We start from the raw sequence: 20,455 nt of genomic DNA, 5'->3' as shown, positions 1-20,455 counted from the left end.
AAATTAACCAAAGTTCCTCTTCTATGTGATAATGAGAGTGCAATCCGCATGGCGGATAATCCCGTTGAGCATAGCCGCACTAAACACATAGCCATTCGGTATCACTTTTTAAGGGACCACCAACAAAAGGGAGATATCGATATTTCATACATTAACACTAAAGATCAATTAGCCGATATCTTTACCAAGCCTCTTGATGAACAAACTTTTAACAAACTTAGGCATGAGCTAAATATTCTTGATTCTCGGAACTTCTTTTGTTAAATTGCACACATAGCTCATTCATATACCTTTGATCATGTCTCTTTTATATATGCTATGACTAATGTGTTTTCAAGTGAATTTCAAACCAAGTCATAGGTATATTGAAAGGGAATTGGAGTCTTCAGCGAAGACAAAGGCTTCCACTACGTAACTCATCCTTCGCCGTCACTCCGAGCAACTCTCCATCTTTGGGAGAGAAAAGGACTCCGTCTTTGGTATAATCTTCACTCAGTTATTTATGACCAAAGGGGGAGAGAGTAATTCTGAGGGCTCTAATGATTCCGTTTTTTGGCGATTTATGCCAAAGGGGGAGAAAGTAAGAGCCCAAAGCAAAAGGACCGCACCACCACCTATTTTAAAATGATTTTCAATTGAAAATTTCAAATTGGTATCTTATTGTGTTCAAAAGGGGGATAAAGTAGTAGTTCAAAATTGATATCTCAAAACCCTCTTGAACACTAAGAGGAGAATTTCATCTAGGGGGAGTTTTGTTAAGTCAAAGGAAAAGCATTTGAAACAGGGGGAGAAAATTTCAAATCTTGAAAATGCTTTGCAAAATCTTATTCATTTACCTTTGACTATTTGCAAAAGAACTTTGAAGAGGATTTACAAAAATAATTTGCAAAAACAAAACATGTGGTGCAAGCGTGGTCCAAAATGTTAAAAATGAAGAAACAATCCATGCATATCTTATAAGTATTTATATTGGCTCAATTCCAAGCAACCTTTGCACTTACATTATGCAAGCTAGTTCAATTATGCACTTCTATATTTGCTTTGGTTTGTGTTGGCATCAATCACCAAAAAGGGGGAGATTGAAAGGGAATTAGGCTTACCCCTATTTCCTAAATGATTTTGGTGGTTGAATTGCCCAACACAAATAAATTGGACTAACTAGTTTTGCTCTAGTGTATAAGTTATACAGGTGCCAAAGTTTCACACTTAGCCAATAAAAAGACCAAGAATTGGGTTCAACAAAGAGAGCAAGGGATAACCGAAGTGTGCCCTGGTCTGGCGCACCAGACTGTCCGGTGCACCACCGGACAGTGTCCGGTGCACCAGGGGACTTCACGCTGAACTCTTCACCTTCGGGAAAATCTAGAGGCGCTCCGCTATAATTCACCGGACTGTCCGGTGTACAACGGACAGTGTCCGGTGCCCCAGGGAAGAGCGACTCTGGAACTCGCCAGCCTCGGGAATTCGCTCCGCTATAATTCACCGGACATGTCCGGTGTGCACCGGACTGTCCGGTGAGCCAGCGGAGCAACAGCTATTCGGCGCCAATGGTCACCTGCTACCGCATTAAATGCGCGCCAGAGCGCGCAGAAGTCAGGCACGCGCGAAGTGGCGCACCGGACACTCTACAGTGCATGTCCGGTATGCCACCGGACATCCAGGCGGGCCCAGCAGTCAGAGCTCCAACGGTCGGAACCTAACGGCCTGGTGACGTGGCTGGCGCACTGGACACTGTCCGGTGTGCACCGGACTGTCCGGTGCACCATGCGACAGACAGCCCCACCAAACGGCTAGTTTGGTGGTTGGGGCTATAAATACCCCCAACCACCCCACATTCAAATCATCCAAGTTTTCCTACTTCAACTACTTACAAGAGCTCTAGCATTCAATTCTAGACACACCCAAGTGATCAAATCCTCTCCAAACTCCACACAACGCCTTAGTGATTAGTGAGAGAGATTTGCTTGTGTTCTTTCGAGCTCTTGCGCTTGGATTGCTTTCTTCTTTGATTCTTTCTTGCGATCAACTCAATTGTAACCAAGGCAAGAGGCACCAATTGTGTGGTGGCCCTTGCGGGGAAGTTTTGTTCCCGTTTGATTGAGAAGGAGAAACTCACTCGGTCCGAGGGACCGTTTGAGAGAGGGAAAGGGTTGAAAGAGACCCGGTCTTTGTGACCACCTCAACGGGGAGTAGGTTTGCGAGAACCGAACCTCGGTAAAACAAATCCACATGTCATACTCCTTATTCGCTTGCGATTTGTTTTGCACTCTCTCTCGCGGACTCGATTATATTTCTAACGCTAACCCGGCTTGTAGTTGTGATTAACTTTATAAATTTCTGTTTCGCCCTATTCACCCCCCCTCTAGGCGACTTTCATGGACAAAGGGTGGGCGAGAGAAAGCTGGTGACGAAGCCCGAGACCACCTTAAGCTGGTAACAATATTATACCTTATGATTACCTTTTCCTTTGAATTTAGCTTATAATACTTACATATAGGTTGATCAAGCCGAAGCTGAAGCTGCAGAATAAAAGGAAGAAGCTCCAGAGATGCTATCGAAGCTCGAATAGTCTGTAAAAATAGCTCAAAAAACTCCTGTGATAACTTGTATAAAGTATGATGTAATTAAATTTCACTTTGTAATATAATCTTACTTTTTCGTCCATGTATGAAATGCTTTGGTGTGGACGAAATTAATACTTTTGAGCCATAGGCGAAAAACACCTTCCCTTCTTTGCGTACACAGCGAAGCATAAAATTGCCTCTTTTCCTCTTTTTTCCGAAGCCTTCTCTTTCGAAGCCGAAGCAAGTTTGTATGTTATGCTGATGATGATCCTATGTATGTCTAAGTGAATGTTTATGAATGCAAATGTATGATGTAATGTATCGTGCAAATGAATGTTCGAAGACACATATGAAACCATAATAACAAATCTTTGCCGTTTATTTTTCGGCTTCACCGCTTATTTTTCGGTGTATCAGCGCTGACTTTTCGCTGTAAGCCTCCCTTAGGAGCTTCTTCGCCTTTTATTTCGGCGGAATCAACGTTGACTTTTCGCTGTAAGCCTCCCTCAGGAGCTTCTTCGCCTTTTATTTCAGCGGAATCAGCGTTGACTTTTCGCTGTAAGCTCTGCATTCCTTAGGAACGACTTTTGAGCAGAAAACTTACGCTGCGCTCCCTTAAGAACGGCTTTTTGTAGCTTCGTCGTGCTCTGCATCCCCTTAGGGACGTCTTTCGAGCTTCTCCGTGTTTTTTCTTTTTTTCGTTGCACTCGATGGTGCATGCCCAGTTTTTACATTTACATCTTCGGGGGATACTGCTCTTGTAGAGCTGATATAAGAAAAAGAGAAATTACATGCTATGTGAAAGGGAATTAGGCTTACACCTAGTTCCTAAATAATTTTGGTGGTTGAATTGCCCAACACAAATAATTGGACTAACTAGTTTGCTCTAGTGTATAAGTTATACAGGTGTCAAAGGTTCACAACAAGCCAATTAAAAAGACCAAAGTTGGGTTCAAATTAGAGAGCTAAAGGCATCCCGAAAGGCTCCCTGGTCTGGCGCACCGGACTGTCCGGTGGCGCACCGAACAGTGTCCGGTGCACCAGGGGACTTCGCCCAGAACTCCTCGGCCTCGGGAATTTTCAGAGCCGGCGCGCTATAATTCACCGGACTGTCCGGTGTACATCGGACAGTGTCCGGTGCTCCAAGAAGACGCGGCTCTGGAACTTGGCAGCCTCGGGAATTTGCAACGGCTGCTCCGCTATAATTCACCGGACATGTCCGGTGTACACCGGACTGTCCGGTGCAACTACGGGGCAACGGCTACTTCGCGCCAACGGTCGCCTGCAACAGCAATTAATGCGCGCCAGAGCGCGCAGGCGTCAGGCACGCCCATGCTGGCGCACCGGACACTCTACAGTACATGTCTGGTGCGCCACCGGACATCCAGGCGGGCCCAGAAGTCAGAACTCCAACGGTCGAATTCCAACGGGTTTGGTGACGTGGCTGGCGCACCGGACATGTCCGGTGTACACCGGACTGTACCGGACATGAAATACCCCCAACCACCCACCATTCATTGCATCCAAGTTTTCCAGCTTCCAACCACTATACAAGAGCTAGCATTCATTACAAAGCACACCAAAAGAGATCAAATCCTCTCCCAACTCCACACCAAGCCTTAGTGACTAGAGAGAGTGATTTGTAGTGTTCATTTGAGCTCTTGCGCTTGGATCGCTTCTTTTCTTTGGCATTCTTTCTTGTGATCAAACACTCACTTGTAATTGAGGCAAGAGACACCAATTGTGTGGTGGTCCTTGTGGGAAGTTTGATTCCCAAGTGATTTGAGAAAAGAAGCTCACTCGGTCCGGGGGACCGTTTGAGAGAGGGAAAGGGTTGAAAGAGACCCGGTCTTTGTGACCACCTCAATGGGGAGTAGGTTTGCGAGAACCGAACCTCGGTAAAACAAATCCTTGTGTCACACTCCTTATTTGCTCGAGATTTGTTTTGCACCCTCTCTCGCGGACTCGTTTTTATTTCTAACGCTAACACGACTTGTAGTTGTGTTTATATTTGTAAATTTCAGTTTCGCCCTATTCACCCCCCCTCTAGGCGACTATCACTATGGCCCCATTAAAAACCTTTCTCCCCCTTTGGAAAGGAAAAGGGTGCCATAGGAAAGAATAAAAAAGATTACATTAGGTTACACATAATACCGCCGAAGCTCATTGAGAGCACCTAGAGGGGGGGGTGAATAGGTGATCCTGTAAAACTTCAAAACTTAAGCCACAAAAACTTGTTAAGTGTTAGCACAATTATGGCCAAGTGGCTAGAGAGGAGTCAAAACACAATAACCACAAGAAATCAATCACAGAGATGACACGGTGGTTATCCCGTGGTTCGGCCAAGTACAAAACTTGCCTACTCCACGTTGTGGCGTCCCAACGGACGAGAGTTGCACTCAACTCCTCTCAAGTGATCCAATGATCAACTTGAATACCACGGTGTTCTTGCTTTTCTTTTCTCAATCCCGTTTGCGAGGAATCTCCACAACTTGGAGCCTCTCGCCCTTACAAAAGATGTTCACAGAGAATCACGGAGCAAGGGAGGGATTAGCAACTCACACACGACACAAAGATCACAGCGAATACGCACACACAGGACCCAGACTTGAGCTCAAAAGACTAGCACACTAGAACGGAGCTCAAATCACTAGAATGTCGAACAAGTGCGCGAGATTGATGTGTGAGTGATCAAGAGTGCTCAAAGAATGCTTGGATATTTCCTCTATGCGCCTAGGGGTCCCTTTTATAGCCCCAAGGCAGCTAGGAGCCGTTGAGAGCACATCTGGAAGGCTATCCTTGCCTTCTGTCGTCGGGCGCACCGGACAGTCCGGTGCACACCGGACAGTGTCCGGTGCCCGATTCCTTTCCTTAATTGGCGAAGCCGACCGTTGCCGACCGTTGCAGATCTGGCGCACCGGACAGTCCGGTGCACACCGGACAGTCCGGTGCTTCCCTCCGACCGTTGGCTCGGCCACGTGTCGCGCGCCGATCACGCGGCCGACCGTTGGCCCGGCCGACCGTTGGCTCACCGGACAGTCCGGTGCACACCGGACAGTCCGGTGAATTTTAGCCGAAGTCGCCGGAGAAAAACCCGAGAGCGGCCTCTTCGGCCGAGACAGCCTGGCGCACCGGACACTGTCCGGTGCACCACCGGACACTGTCCGGTGCACCACCGGACAGTCCGGTGCCCCAGACCGAAACAGCCCCTTGGCTGTATACAGCCAAGTCTTCTCTTCTCTTCTTCTTTCTGTTTCTAACACTTAGACAAGATATATTAGTACACAAAACCAATGTACTAAGACTTAGAAACATACCTTTGCTCTAGATTTGCACTTTGTTCATCCATTGCATAAATTCACATTTAAGCACTTTGAGTTGGCACTCAATCACCAAAATACTTAGAAATGGCCCAAGGGCACATTTCCCTTTCACTCATCCGCATTCCAAGATCTAGGAATGTCGCTGTCGTCCATATCCTTCAGCCTGTAAGAACCGGGTCTTGACGAAGATACTACCAGGAAAGGCCCTTCCCATTTCAACTGTAGCTTGCCTACTGTGTCTGGGTTGGCAACTCTCCGAAGTACCAAGTGTCATGGCTTAATATTTTTAAACCGAACCTTTCTGTCACGCCATTTTATTGTGTCGGCTTGATATTTATTGATATTCTCTACAGCCTGAAGCCTGATCCCTTCTATAGCATCTTTTGCAACAGAATAATCAGCTTCGTCTTCTGCCGAAGCCATTGTTCTTATTGATCCTGCTTTAGCTTCTTCTGGGGTTATTGCTTCGTCACCAAACAACAATTTGAATGGTGTAAAACCTGTTGACCTTGATATTGTTGTGTTGTGGCTCCACACCACTTTGATTAATTCGTCCGGCCACTTCCCCCTGGGCTGGTTGAAGATTAACTTCATTATTCCTGTCATTATAATGCCATTAGCTCTTTCGACAAGTCCATTTGACTCCGGATGCCGAACTGATGCAAAATGGATCTTCGTGCCAATTTGTTCACAAAACTCTCTGAAAGCTTCGGCATCAAACTGCGTTCCATTGTCTACAGTAATGGCCTTCGGCACTCCGAAGCGACACACAATATTTTGCCAAAAAAACTTTTGGACAGTAACCGAAGTTATTGTGGCTAAAGGCTTCGCCTCAATCCATTTGGAAAAATATTCCTCTGCCACTACAACATATTTTAAATTCTCTTGTGCTGGCGGAAGTGGGCCTAGCAAATCAAGGCCCCATCTTTCCAATGGCCAGGTGGGTTGTATTAATTGAGTTAGAGACGAAGGTTGTTTTTGATCTCTTGCACATTTTTGACAACCTTCGCATTTTTGGACTAATTCTGCTGCATTCGAAGCTGCCTTCGGCCAATAGAATCCTTGACGAAAAACTTTACCCAACAGAGGCCTGGATCCGATGTGAGATCCACACAGGCCTGCATGTATTTCTTTCATCAGCTCTATACCTTCAGTTCTGGATAGACATTTGAGTAATGGAGAACAGACTCCATGCTTGTATAACTCCCCCTCTATTATTACATATGGACGGGCTCTTGCCGCTATTCTCTTTTGATAAGCTTCGTCATCTGAAAGAAAATTGCCCTGGAGAAAAGACATGATCTCAGTTCTCCAATCTTCGCTATAAACAGGAGATATATTGAGCACTGTTCTTTCAAGAAGATCATCCGAAGGTGCTTTTATCGTTTCAAAGAAAACTTCCGAAGGTAATGGCAGCCCCTGTGCTGCTGACTTGGCTAGTAGATCAGCGTGCTCATTTTCTCCTCGTGGAATATTCTTAACAGAAAACCCTTCGAAGGAGGCTTCAAGTCTTCGAACTGTATCCAAATATTTTTCAAGCTTCGGATCTCTTGCTTTGCAACTTTTGTCAACATGGCCAGAAATAACTTGAGAATCAGTTTTGAGGACCGCCCTTCTTATCCCCATTGCTTTCAACTTCCGAAGACCCAAAAGCAAAGCTTCGTATTCAGCAATATTATTTGTACAACTAAAATCAAGTTTCACTGCGTAGCATGTTCTGACTTTGGAAGGTGCAATTAAGACGGCAGCTGCACCTGCACCGAAGGTTCCCCAAGAACCATCGCAGAATACTGTCCAAGCTTCGACATCTTTACTTGCTTCTTCTTCCTGAGCCCCTGGCGTCCAGTCAGCAATGAAGTCTGCTAACGCCTGGGACTGAATCGAAGATCTATGCACATAATCAATGCAGAACTCATTGAGTTCCGCAGCCCACTTTCCAATCCTTCCATTAGCTTCTCTATTTCTCATAATATCCTTCAAAGGCTGTGAAGAAGGAACAATTATATGGTATGCTTGAAAATAATGTCGAAGTTTCCTGGAAGCCATCAAAACAGCATACAACACCTTCTCCAATTCTGTATAGTTTTTCTTTGATAAAATAAGGACTTCGAAGACGAAGTATATTGGGGCTTGCTTTTTGGTTTGCCCTTCAAGCTTCTCTTGGACAAGTGCCGCACTTACCGCTGAGTGCGAAGCTGCCACATATAACAACAGAGGAGCCCCTGGCGCTGGTGGAGTTAATATCGTTAGATCTATCAAATACTGCTTCAACTCGTCGAAGGCTTTCTGCTGAACTGATCCCCATTGAAAAACTTCGGCTGACTTTAGCACTTCAAAAAATGGTAAATTTCTCTCTGCTGATCTAGATATGAATCGATTCAGAGATGCAAGTCTTCCCGTTAAACGTTGAGCCCCCTTCTTTGTGCTTGGTGGTTCCATCCGAAGAATAGCTTCGATTTTATTTGGATTAGCCTCAATACCTTTTGTTGAAATTAGGCAACCAAGGAATTTCCCCTTCTTCACTCCGAAGACACACTTTTCTGGATTCAACTTCAGACCGGCTTGTCTAAAATTAGCGAAGGTCTCCTGCAGATCAGCAATGTGATTTTCTTGCTTCGTGCTTTTTACTATGATATCATCAACATAAGTTCGCACATTTCTGCCTATCTGAGAATGAAGAACCTTCGCTGTCATTCTGCTGAAGCTTCCTCCAGTATTCTTGAGCCCCTCAGGCATCCGAAGATAACAATATGTTCCACTAGGGGTTATGAAGCTGGTTTTTGGCTCATCCTCTTTCTTCATCCAAATTTGATGATAGCCTGAATAACAATCTAGCAGACTCATAAGTTCTGACGAAGCTGCTGCGTCAACTAGGGAATCTATCCTTGGTAATGGAAACTCATCCTTCGGACAAGCCTTGTTGAGATCAGTAAAATCAATACACATCCTCCATTTTCCATTGGCCTATTTTACCATAACAGTGTTGGCTAGCCATTCTGGGTATTTCACTTCTCTGATGACTCCGGCGCTGAGGAGTCTTTTCACTTCATTCCGAGCACCTTCGGCCTTGTCATCAGACATTTTCCAAAGCCTCTGCTTTCTGGGTCTGAAGGATGGATCAACATTGAGCGAGTGTTCAATAACATCCCTGTTGACTCCGCAGAGATCATTAGCTGACCATGCAAAGACATCTTTGTTGTTGAACAGAAACCTTATCAGAGTTTTCTCCTATTCCTCAGACAATTGAGATCCCAATAGCACCTTCTGCTCTGCTATATCGTCACACAAAAGCATGGGCTTCGGCTGATCGGCCGAAGCAGCTTTCTCTCTTCTGTACTTGTATTGCTCACAAGCTTTAGCTCCATCTATGTTATGGATTGCTTTTGAATCTGTCCAGTTTCCTTGGGCCCTTCTGGCAGCTTCCTAACTTCCATGAATAGCAATAGGCCCTTGATCCGAAGGTATCTTCATGCAAAGATATGCTGGATGAAGAATTGCTTCAAAAGCATTGAGAGTACCACGACCAATGATTGCGTTGTAAGGGTACTCCATGTCAACAATATCAAACACAACTTGTTCAGTCCTTGTGTTGTTGATAAAACCGAAGGTTACTGGCATCGTGATCTTGTCAAGTGCTACAATCTGCCTTCCTCCGAAGCCACAAAGGGGATGTGTGGCATCATGGATTTTATCTTCGGGCTCTTGCATCTGTCTGGAGGCCTTAGCAAATATAATGTCCGCTGCACTGCCTGTGTCAACCAAAACATTGTGGACCAGAAATCCTTTGATAACACAAGAGATAACCATAGCATCATTGTGAGGGTAATCCTTGAGCTGAAGATCCTCTTGGGAGAAGGTAATCGGGATGTGAGACCATCTTGACTTGATGAAGGGTCCTTGCACCCCTACATGTTGTACCCTTCTCTGTGCCTCCTTCTTCTGCTTCTTGTTAGCCGGCTCTGAGCATGAACCGCCTGTTATCGGGAGTACAAGCTTTGGAGCCGAAGCAACTCCAGCTTTGAATGAAGCCATCAGCTCAGAAAGTGGAAGTGAGTTCACCGAAGGTGGGCGCCAATGTTGGGGACTTGTTCTCAAATGCTTCGAATTAAGAACAAGGCAACACAAAGATGTTAAGTATAAAATGCCCTTCGTCCGCTGAAGCATTATCTCCCCAAGGATTTAATGAGCTTCGGACGAAGGTCATAAGTAAAGTATCACGAAGTTTTCACCTTCGAGATCATATTTGTAAGACAACAATGAGGAATGAAATATAAAGCATAAAATATATTCACATGTTTTATTATATGAATATACAAGTATTAAAACATAATATTTAGGCACAATTATACCTTCGCCTTGGCGGAAAGCAATAATTCAAGCGCGACGTATCAGTGATTACAGGATCACGTGAACAGTGCCGGGATACTGTTCACCTATTTATAGGCACAGGATGCAACCTGCGCAAAATTACATTTATGTCCTTTACAATCGACTACAATAATGACACAAAACATCATGGGTCTTTAAGTCAATTCATCTTTAAGTCGGTTCAACCCTTCATCTTGAGATTTTGTCTTTGTGTCGAAGCTTTATAGATAATAGCTTCGGCGCTTGCTTCTGAGAAGACCTTTCGAAGGTGTTCTTTTTTGGATCTTCGGCTACGAAACATACCCCCAACAGTGACTAAAAGGGACTAAATCATATTAATTTTACCTTTTGTTCCTTATTATTTTAGTTGCATAAATGTCACGAGAATGTTAAGGGGTATTTTAGTTTTCTTATGAGCTATTTATTGCATTATGAATACTTTAGTCCCTGTAACTAAATAGGGTAAGAACTAACTTTTAGTCGCTCAACTAAACTTTAGTCCATAAAAAAACCAAATATACCCTTATTTTATTGAATAAGTCTTTTCAAAGGTCTAAAAAAGTGGTCTTATTCTTTATATTTCATTTTTCATAATAGGTTTCTGCTTCTATTAGGGTGGTCTTGAGTAGCGGTTCTAAAAATTTCTATAAAAATAGCCTCAAGGTAAGCTTTCATATACAGAGAATCGTCACCCTTACGGGACAATATCCATTCTCGCGAGCCATCGTAACTGAAAGCGGTTAAACACGAGGCCCCGATACCAATTAAAATGATTACAATGTCAAGATAAGAAAGAACTAGGCTTCTCTAAATTTTTGCAAAAATTAACTTCTAATTATAGGCCTAACTTCATCCAAGTATCTAATATATAATCAAAAGTTTTACACCCTAATTTTCATCCTTATGCTATCATAGAGAAATTTGCATGTGTCATTATAAAACGTAGGCTTTACCAAATTGACATCAAATGAGTGAGATTCATCTAAATGCTATTATGAACCATGGCCTACACGTTAAAATGTCATTTGACTGTTTAAAAAACAAAAAAAAAGGTTTAATTTAATTATAGAAGACCAATAGACTGCTTTGCCGCTCTCCCTTTTCTCCTCCGTGACCATGCGTTCCTTTCCCTGGCGTTCTTCCTCCAATCCTCCCTACGTGCGTTCTTCCTCACGTTCTTCCCAGCATCGTCGTCCTGGCCATGAGCGGAGTGACGGGGCAGCTGGCCTTCGCCGCCGCCATGATCGTCTGCCTCCCCTTCCTGCTCCTCGTTATCCCTTGTCTAGTCCATGGTCGTCGCAGCACGCAGCTACCGCAACCTCCGCGTACGACGAAGCCAGCCGCCATGGCCGCTCGCCTCCCCCTCCTGCTCCTTGCTGTACCTTGGCGCGGCTGCCGCCGCCTCCACGTACGACGAGGCCACTCTACCACCGAGGCCGCCCCGTCGGTGTCGGCACCCGCCGCCGAGGACGCGGCGTCGAGTAAAGTAGAATGGTCCACAAAAATGTATTCAACCTTATTTGTTTTATTAAATAACCAAATGACGTTTTAAGATGCACTACCGGTAGTGATGTGCGGCGCAGTTGATAATGGCAACAGGACGAAACTCATTCATTTGATGGCAATCTAGTGAATCCCACGTTTTATAACGACAAGATAGCAAATTTCTCGCTATAATTCTAAGAATATAAATTCCTAAAGTAAAGACAACGACTGTTACGCAAGCCGTCCTTCTGTGCAAGCGTGCAAACAAACCATCTGATCCATTATATTACGATCCAACCACAGATACAACCATGGTTTGTTAGGGATTTTTTTATAAAAAATATTGAGCTGGTGGTGGAAGAGTTTAAGTGTTAAATGTGACCTACAGTTGGATCACGATCTAATGGATCAGATGGTTTGCTTGCACGCTTGCACATAAGGCAAATTTGTATGATAAAGCAAGTGTCAGAAGTCCTTCAATGTTTTTTCGAAGTATCAAAGAGTCGGCACTTCCTAGTATTCTTCACTGAAGTACACCCACACAAGGGTGTCACTCTCTCTTGGTCCGCGTAAGGACCAAATGCTCCCTATTACCTTGTTCTTGCCACTCTGGTAATGTGAACCGCTCACAACCGTGTATAAGTCTTCAGAAGGATCACCCACAAACTCTTTGTATGATCATCGTATTCACAATCGTCATCAAACTGTCTAGTTGATGCCGATCACTAAGAGTAATAAGCACAAACTATCACTTGACTCTACCAAACTCAATGAGTCAATGGATTACTCTTGTTTGCCATAATAAGGTCGCTAATCAAGCGGATTCTAACTCTCAAGTCTCTCACTAGGTAATGGCTAGTGTACGGGTACTCATTACACACTAAAAAATTCTTGTGACAGTTAGACAGTACGCTCACCGGTCGGACCATATCGAACGGTCCAACAAGACGATAATTGTTGTACTACTATGTCAAAACTAGCTGTTTGAATTATTGTTGCGCACATATGGTCCAACATTCACCATCGAACTAGTTTGATGCCCACGACCCACGAATATCTCTCTGGTCACTAAGCAGCCCACGACCCACGAATATCTCTCTGGTCACTAAGCAGAGGCCATTGAACCCAATTTGTTGGTCTAGTGTGGCCATAGGGTCCAACAGCCCTATCCTATCAAGGGGCTCCAACTCAAAAGGAACCCTAACTCAAACAGGTGTGTTGTATGGTCCGACACGTCCTAGAACTCTCTTATGTGTTTCCACATATTATTGAACTCAACTCATTAGTCTGATGCTCTACTATTCATATGGTCCGATAATTAGGTTCTCTCAGGTTAAATACGTGGAGGTGTCACACCATTCAACTATAGTCTGACCACCCTAAAATTCAAAGTTCAAAGTCTATAAAAAAACCTTGCAAACTTGTCTAAATAGAAAAACTTTGAAACTAGAATTGATCCATACTTCTTTTGGGCTCTCCTAAGCCACCTAAACCTAAAGATAGTCGGTGTGCATCACACTAAACTCATTAGATTTATTTATGTCAAGCTAGTATGGTTAAGGAAAAATCGAAGTCCTAAACTATTATGTGTCTCCCAACTCCAAGACACTTGAAACTAGCCTATTCTTAATTCTAGCCGAGTTAGTTAGGTAATCTGAGCTACTCATTGTGGTTTGACTCCCCATGAGAGCAAATTTCAAGCTATATTTAAAAAATCTCCTCGTCTGTTCCACACCAAAACACTGATCTAAGGTCTAGTCTCGATCTTTCTCATATAGACTACGATGCTACTGTGTATAGATGGGACAGAGGTTCAGGGTTTTCTTAACTTATGTGAGAAGGTCTTCTTAATATAATGATTGGAGGTTGTCTTACCTCCCACAAGTCGAGTTTTTTAATCTTGTTTTCCATAATTTTAAAACCGAAACATAATCCATAATCAAGGGCATAAATAGAGATGGCAATGGGGCCCCGATCCCCGCGGGGAATTCCTCCATTAGGGGATGGAGATGGGGAAGGTTCTCCCCCCCCGCGGGGATGGAAACGGGGAAAAATCCTCACCCGATGGGTAAACGGGGATGGGGATGGGGAAACATTCCTCATCCCGTTCCCCGCGGGGACCCGTTAAACTTATATATGGTGATGTTTTCATGTAATATATAATGATAAAAATAAATAATTACATTGTTAGGAGATAATTCGTTGTACAAATATGTTATTTTGATATACACATAATGAGTTCTAACATCTGACGATGTATATAAATGACAATGTTTTATATTAATAACAAAGAAAGTATGTCATAATTATAATTTAAGTGGGGACGGGGATCTCCGATGGGGATTTATCCCCGCGGGGAACGGGGATGGGGAAGAAATGCCGCCCGCAGGAGTTCATGGGGATCCTCGCGGGGGAATTTTTTTGTCGCGGGGATGGGTACGGGGAGACAACCCGACGGGGATTTCCCCGTTGCCATCCCTAGGCATAAAACTCATAGGTTGCCCAAACCAATCTCTATTATTTTAATCTAACTTTAATATACCTGTAGAATTGTAATAATCTTATATTGTTATGAATCACCAAAATCACTGGGCTTGTTTGGTTAGGGATAGATCCAATCCCCTCAATCCATCCCTAACCGAACAAGCCCAGTGATTTTGGTGATTCATAATAATATAAGATTATTACAATTATACAGGTATATTAAAGTTAGGTTAAAATAATAGAGACTCCAAACCCCTCAATACATCCCTAACCGAACAAGCCCAGTGATTTTGGTGATTCATAACAATATAAGATTATTACAATTCTACAGGTATATTAAAGTTAGGTTAAAATAATAGAGATTGGTTTAGGCAACCTATGAGTTTTATGTCTGGCCTCAATCCATTTGTATTGAGGCGGATTGGGGTGTAACTTAAATTAATTTATACCTTAATCCACCTGAAATACATGTGGATTGAGGTTAATACTAAAGTACCCAAACAAAGCTTAAGGGTTTAGATGCTTTCACAATACACTGCATTTCATTGACCAGAAAGGGTAGCAATGTGGTGCACCAAAAAGCACAAGTTATATACTACTACAGAAAATTGCCAAAGTACTCTAGGAGCTGTTCAGGAGTGAATACGGGTCAGAAGCACAATTACAGATGCGGGTAACCATGGGGATCATGCGAGCTCCAAGCCCCAGCGCCACTGCCATAGCGGCTCCCGGCCGTAGCATAGCCGCCATCATACATGCCTTGCAAACCCATCCCAGGCGTCGACAAAGAAGTTCCATAAGCTCCACGGCCGCTGAAACCTAAAAGTAGACTATGTTATAGGACTAACTGTGTTATTATTTCAGTAATAAGCATGCAAATGGGAGGCAAAACTTAGGCCCCGTTTCAATCTCACAAATCTCACAGGATAAACTTTAGCTTTCTGCTAAACTTTAGCTATATGAATTGAAGTGCTAAAGTTTAGTTTCAATTACCACCATTAGCTCTCCTGTTTAGATTACAAATGGCTAAAAGTAGCTAAAAAAAGCTGCTAAAGTTTATCTCGCGAGATTGGAACATGGCCTTACTAGGTGTGTTTCTCTTCGAAATATCAGCCCTTAGCTTCTCAGCCTCTTGAGCCATAGCTACAAGATCCTTCTCCATTGCCTGAACCTGTGCAGTAAGCTCTGGTTTTGCCTTCTTCTCAAACTCAAGATTAGCCCTACAATGACACCATAAGTTAGCTGCTCTTCAATCAACTAAAAATACAAAGAGCAGACCAAAGAGACACTGGACTAAAAGGGCCTTGGAGGCAGCCATCAGAATTAACACATGAACCATCAGGAATGTCAACAGGCTGCATCTGTTCTATAAGGAAGAGAGTAAAATAACTGCAATACCAACTCACCTGGCCTGCAACAATTCTTGACACAGAGCATCACGTTCAGCTACCATAGCAGTCATTTTCTGGCTTTCAGATTTCTGATGTTCAAGCTCTTTTGATAGACCTTGAACCTTTGCAGCCAACTCTTGCTTCAAAGATTGTAGTTTACTTGCTTCAGATCGCAGATGCAAAGCATCTTGCCTAAGGGGTTCTAAGGCACGTAGCTCAGCTTCCAGCTTCAGATTCCTCTGAGTCAGCTCCCTCGATTCAAGCTCTTTCTCTGCCCGGAGCTTTGGTACAGCTTGACTTGAGACTTGGAGGTCTTCTTTCAAACGAGGCATGGTTTGCCTGAGACTGACAATTTCATCTGCCAGACGCTGATTGTCTCCACGGATTCTGCGCATCTCGGCACGGCGACTAGACAATTCCTCGTCCAAGTGTCGCGGAGAGAGAAGCCTCGTTCGTGCAAGTGGAGGAGGTGGAGCTTCCAAGCGTCGCGGAGAGAGAAGCCTTGTTCGTGCAAGTGGAGGAGGTGGAGCTTCACGATACCCCCGAGGGTCGTCATGATATTGCCGAGATGCACGATGCCTCTCTGTCATTTATAACCTAATGAAGAGTAATCAGAATCCTGCGCAAGAGTAAGGATACATAAAATAATGAATAAAAACATAACTCAAGAGAATATATTGTGTTCTTGTTGCGTGTGAGGTACAAATCCATGAGAACTGTGCAGTCACAAGTACTCAAAATGAGGCCTTTGTGAACATTTTAACTGGCACAGGCTATATCATCACAGTTCAAAGAAAACTAATCAAAATCAATTTCTTCAGTTAGTTGATGAGATCCGTCTGACTAAGAACTCTTTTTTCATGCAGGCAATTTTGTATCTTAACATCACAAGTTTGCAACAACCATCTTTAGAGGAATATAAACAAGAATATCGGCCACAAGCAAATCAACACTTCAAATAAAGCATACAATTGCAATGGTCCCTACTACCATCCATCTATCAATACAGAAAAGATAATAATGTGGATATGCAGCACATATTCCATATTAAAAAAAATATTAGTAGAAGTGGGTGTTTTCAGTTTTGATGCTGAAAACTCAGCACAGACAAATTGCATGGGGTTTTAAGTATCACCTCTTTTTTTACTTTCATGCTGCTTCAGAAAAGAAGCGACTTCATAACTCATAATCATCCAGCTTCTATGTTTGCAGAAACATGCTGCACAAGGATAACTAAGCTACATCCATCACCCACATTCAAGAGACTGGGCAACCTGGAGGTCGGCCCATCTGCTGCAATAAACATTATTTTGGCAAACCAAGTATAAGCAACCAAACTTAGAGCAATGCAGCCGCAGTGCGCGTAATAGCACGTCTAACCCACTTCATGGTACAGAATATCAAAGCAACAACGCCATTGGTTTATAATGGTTTATAATAACATTGCAAGAAAAGGGTGCATTAGTTGGCAACTTTCATGTGTATAACTCACAGGGATGCCTTTTTATCTTTGGTATGTCTGCATGGATCTCATACTAAGATACAAAGGCGTGAAGAACAACTGAACAAGGTTGATTGGATTACCCTGCTACAATGAAGAGTGAATAACAACACAACAACACTGGGAAAAGATTGCTGCAGGCTTCGCATAAAAAGGTATACATAAAACTACACAAACGAAAAGCTTTATTACAGATAACTGAAAGCAATGCAATGGGAAGTAATGCTCAACGGTTTTGCAGCTAACCCATACACCCATCGCTCGAGTCTCTTGCTAAAACTGCCAAAAGAAAGACTCTGGGAGCAAACCAAGACAAAGATTTAAACCTTGGCGTCAAAGACAACAACATATGTATCAGTTCCTCGCCCTCGAAGTTTTCTAAGCAAATTTCAGACCCTCTGCCCCATGGCTCTTACATTTGCTCATTTTGCAACAAGGAAGCAACCAAAGTATACTGCAACTGCAATTTACAGGAACTTGTCCGATCCACAAAATATTCACACACAGGCGGACCCAGGGCATGGGGTGCACACATATATACACGAAAAAAAATCGAAGTTAGTAGGCAAAAAACATGCATACACTTCGAGATTCAATCAGACCCGAATACAAATAATGCCCGAGTTAGGGTTCGGTGCTCAATTTTGCAATGCGGGAAGGTGGGAGAAGGGGCAGGCCATACCTGGTGCGGTGGGTCCTCGTCGCTGGCACCGGAAAAAATGCCCGACGAAGCCCTGGCGCAGCAAGGCGGCGGCGGTCGTCGGCTCGTGGCCCGGGGCTGGGTTCTCTCGGCACGCGCTACTGGGCCGATTTCTATTTCAGAAAGCAGACCCTGAAACTGGCTCATTCTTTCTCCATCACCTTTTTCCTTTTCCCTTGCTTTTCCCATGTTTTTTTTTATTTTGCTTTCAATTACTTTCATTTTCATAATTTGTCACTAATATCTATCTTTAGCTTTTCACAACCACTAGTCGATATTTTTTTCCTTTTTTTATCACAGGCCTTGCATAACATTTGCTAGTGGTCTTTTTAATCTATAATCTAATTCATTTCTGTAGTGATTTTTATTGTTTATGAATATGTTGTAATAATTTTTATCCTAAATATATACCATTTTATGCTGATGTTGGAAATTTTTCAAGTGATGTTGGAGCGGAATATCGTTATTCTAGAATGCATTTCCCCCTAAGGGCTGGTTTGGCAGCAATATGACAATAAACCCATGAAAATAATCCACTAAGGGGATTTAAATGGCACTTCAATTTCTTTGGACGATTTCCCCCACTAGGGTATTCTTGCATGCCACCCTTTGGCAACCAAGTACTTGAGAATAGCTCGTTCGGCCAAAGTAGTTGAGAGAGGCAGAAAACTGAAGAAGCAAACTAAAGTAGAAAAGTAAACTGAAGCAAACTGAATGATCGTGTACTACTATACTGGATGACCATGTTGCTTGGTTCGGCCAAAGTAAACTGAAGCAAACTGAAGTAGAAAACTAGTTGGTCGTGCTGTTTGGTTCATCCAAGCATAGTTTAAAAAAATATTTCAAAAAATCAGAAAAAATCAACCAAAGTAAATTGGAGCATAATAAACTGGTTCATCCATCATCACATCATATTTTATCCATCATCACGATAGTTTGTCAAGCAAACTGAAGTAGTAAAAGAAAGTAAAAGCATAATCATCAACAAACTGAAGCAATAGCAGCGAAGCGAATCCATCCATCAAGGTCATCTCCATTCACACAAATAGATAGACAATATAACATAAAACTGTAATACAAGTCTATTCATTAGAAACTTTGGGATTTAACTCTTTTCGCAAGCTTCATGTGGACTGTTGTTGCATTTTTTTTTCTCTACGTCGGTTTCATGTGTTGCTTCCACTTTGCACTCTACAAGTAACACCAATTGACACATGTTTAGTTTACATGGTTACACAAACTAAGTACTATAGCATTATAAAGAATACATCCATACCTCGCATTAGTACACACTGCTTCTAAGCAACCTGCAATTAGCATCAAAGAAGACATCATATGTTTGTACTCCAATGTACCACAATTAGCATCAAAGAAGACATCAAAGTAGGGACATACCTAATTTTGCGCTTGAGCCAAATTTCTCTAACATCGTGCTCCAATGTTGTTAAGAAAACCTCTCTATTTATCGCATATTCAAAAAGCACCAAAGTGCATGATTTGTCCTCAGTTGTTAATCCATCCATTCCTTTCAATTCAACCTGACACTTGCTAATGGAAAATTGTTCCTCCTGCCTCTTCTGATCTTTAAGAGTTCCAAGTGTTTCTGTAGTTTGGATCTTTTTAAACTCCACATAACTTTTAAGAGCTAATCCAACAAGGCTTTGCTTACGCTTTCTCCCACTACCACCTTCTCTCTGCTTGATTCTTGATTAGATGGGACAAATTGAGCTTCAGTGGGTTCATTAGTACTGATTGGGACAGATTGAGCATCAGTAGACAGATTGAAAACACTTGTGGTTTCTTGTCCATCCAAATCAAGTGAATTAGTACTCAAGGGATTGATACTTTGTCCAGATGCACTCCTAGATGGAGCTAATGGTGGAGGAAGATCAACAACAGTTGATGTGAAATTTAACTCTCCGGTAGCCACACTACCTATACAAAATGTAGAAGAAGAATACTCTGTTGTGAGGACTACTGGTCAAGAAATTAAGAACAAGTGAGAAGAAAAAACCATAAAGACTTCATAAGTAATAATAGTAGGTAGCCCACATCTAGCTATTGTAGGCAACCCATTCTAACATCTAGCTATTGTAGGCAGCCCACATCTGAAGTGTGATCTGATCTCATAGAGCGCTTCCATCACTTGATTCCATGTCATTGAGATAGTTGGTATCTCCCTCTGGAACATCAACATATTGACTTGGAGAGATGTAATCTGGTTGGTTGTCAAGCCATCTTTCGTCTCCATTTTGCCCTCTAATTATGTTGTGAATGCAACAGTTGCAGCTGTGATCTTGATTTGGTTCTCTATGGGATGAAATGTGCCTAATTTTAGAATCAGGAACCTTTTCTTTAGAACACCGATGGCCCTCTCTATATGGTTACGGAGAATTGCATGGCGGTGGTTGAACAACTCTCTATAGTTCGCATAACCACTTTGTGATGAACGACGCCTCCTAAACTCATTGAGATGGTATTGAACCCCTCTATATGGATTAGGTCTCCTATTCCTAAAAGAACAAACATTCAAGCACATAGATACCTTAAAAATAGTTTGTTTTTGTTCCTAAGATTAGGTCTTCTATTCCTAAAAGTCACTTTAGGTACATGATTTCAAAGTGTGAAATCCACTTTTG

At 42.9% G+C, this 20,455-nt stretch overlaps 1 protein-coding gene and 1 pseudogene across 6 annotated transcripts; both read right to left on the bottom strand.

The window, feature by feature from the left end:
* Window positions 1-14,731: 14,731 nt before the first annotated feature.
* On the bottom strand, window positions 14,732-17,994 carry LOC100282581 (myosin-like protein). Of its 6 annotated transcripts, none has more exons than XM_008669754.3 (5): window positions 17,799-17,953; window positions 16,751-16,908; window positions 15,631-16,234; window positions 15,311-15,444; window positions 14,732-15,043 (listed from the first exon to the last, which is right to left on the bottom strand). In XM_008669754.3, the coding sequence occupies exons 3-5, from the start codon at window positions 16,203-16,205 to the stop codon at window positions 14,886-14,888; spliced, it is 867 nt and encodes a 288-aa protein (XP_008667976.1). In that variant the 5' UTR covers window positions 16,206-16,234; window positions 16,751-16,908; window positions 17,799-17,953; the 3' UTR covers window positions 14,732-14,885. The 6 variants fall into 6 exon arrangements, with proteins under 6 accessions (XP_008667976.1, XP_020403320.1, XP_008667975.1 ...); XM_020547731.2 differs by having other exon boundaries at window positions 15,631-16,212; window positions 17,799-17,944; XM_008669753.3 differs by lacking the exon at window positions 16,751-16,908 and having other exon boundaries at window positions 17,799-17,994.
* Window positions 17,995-19,098: 1,104 nt separating this feature from the next.
* LOC109944304 (uncharacterized) lies at window positions 19,099-20,067 on the bottom strand (annotated as a pseudogene).
* Between the last annotated feature and the right edge of the window lie 388 nt (window positions 20,068-20,455).

The sequence above is a fragment of the Zea mays genome, chromosome 2 (genome assembly GCF_902167145.1).
Source record: "Zea mays cultivar B73 chromosome 2, Zm-B73-REFERENCE-NAM-5.0, whole genome shotgun sequence".
NCBI lineage: Eukaryota > Viridiplantae > Streptophyta > Magnoliopsida > Poales > Poaceae > Zea > Zea mays.
Note: the sequence above shows the minus strand (reverse complement) of the source record. Positions and strands in the feature narration are given on the sequence as shown.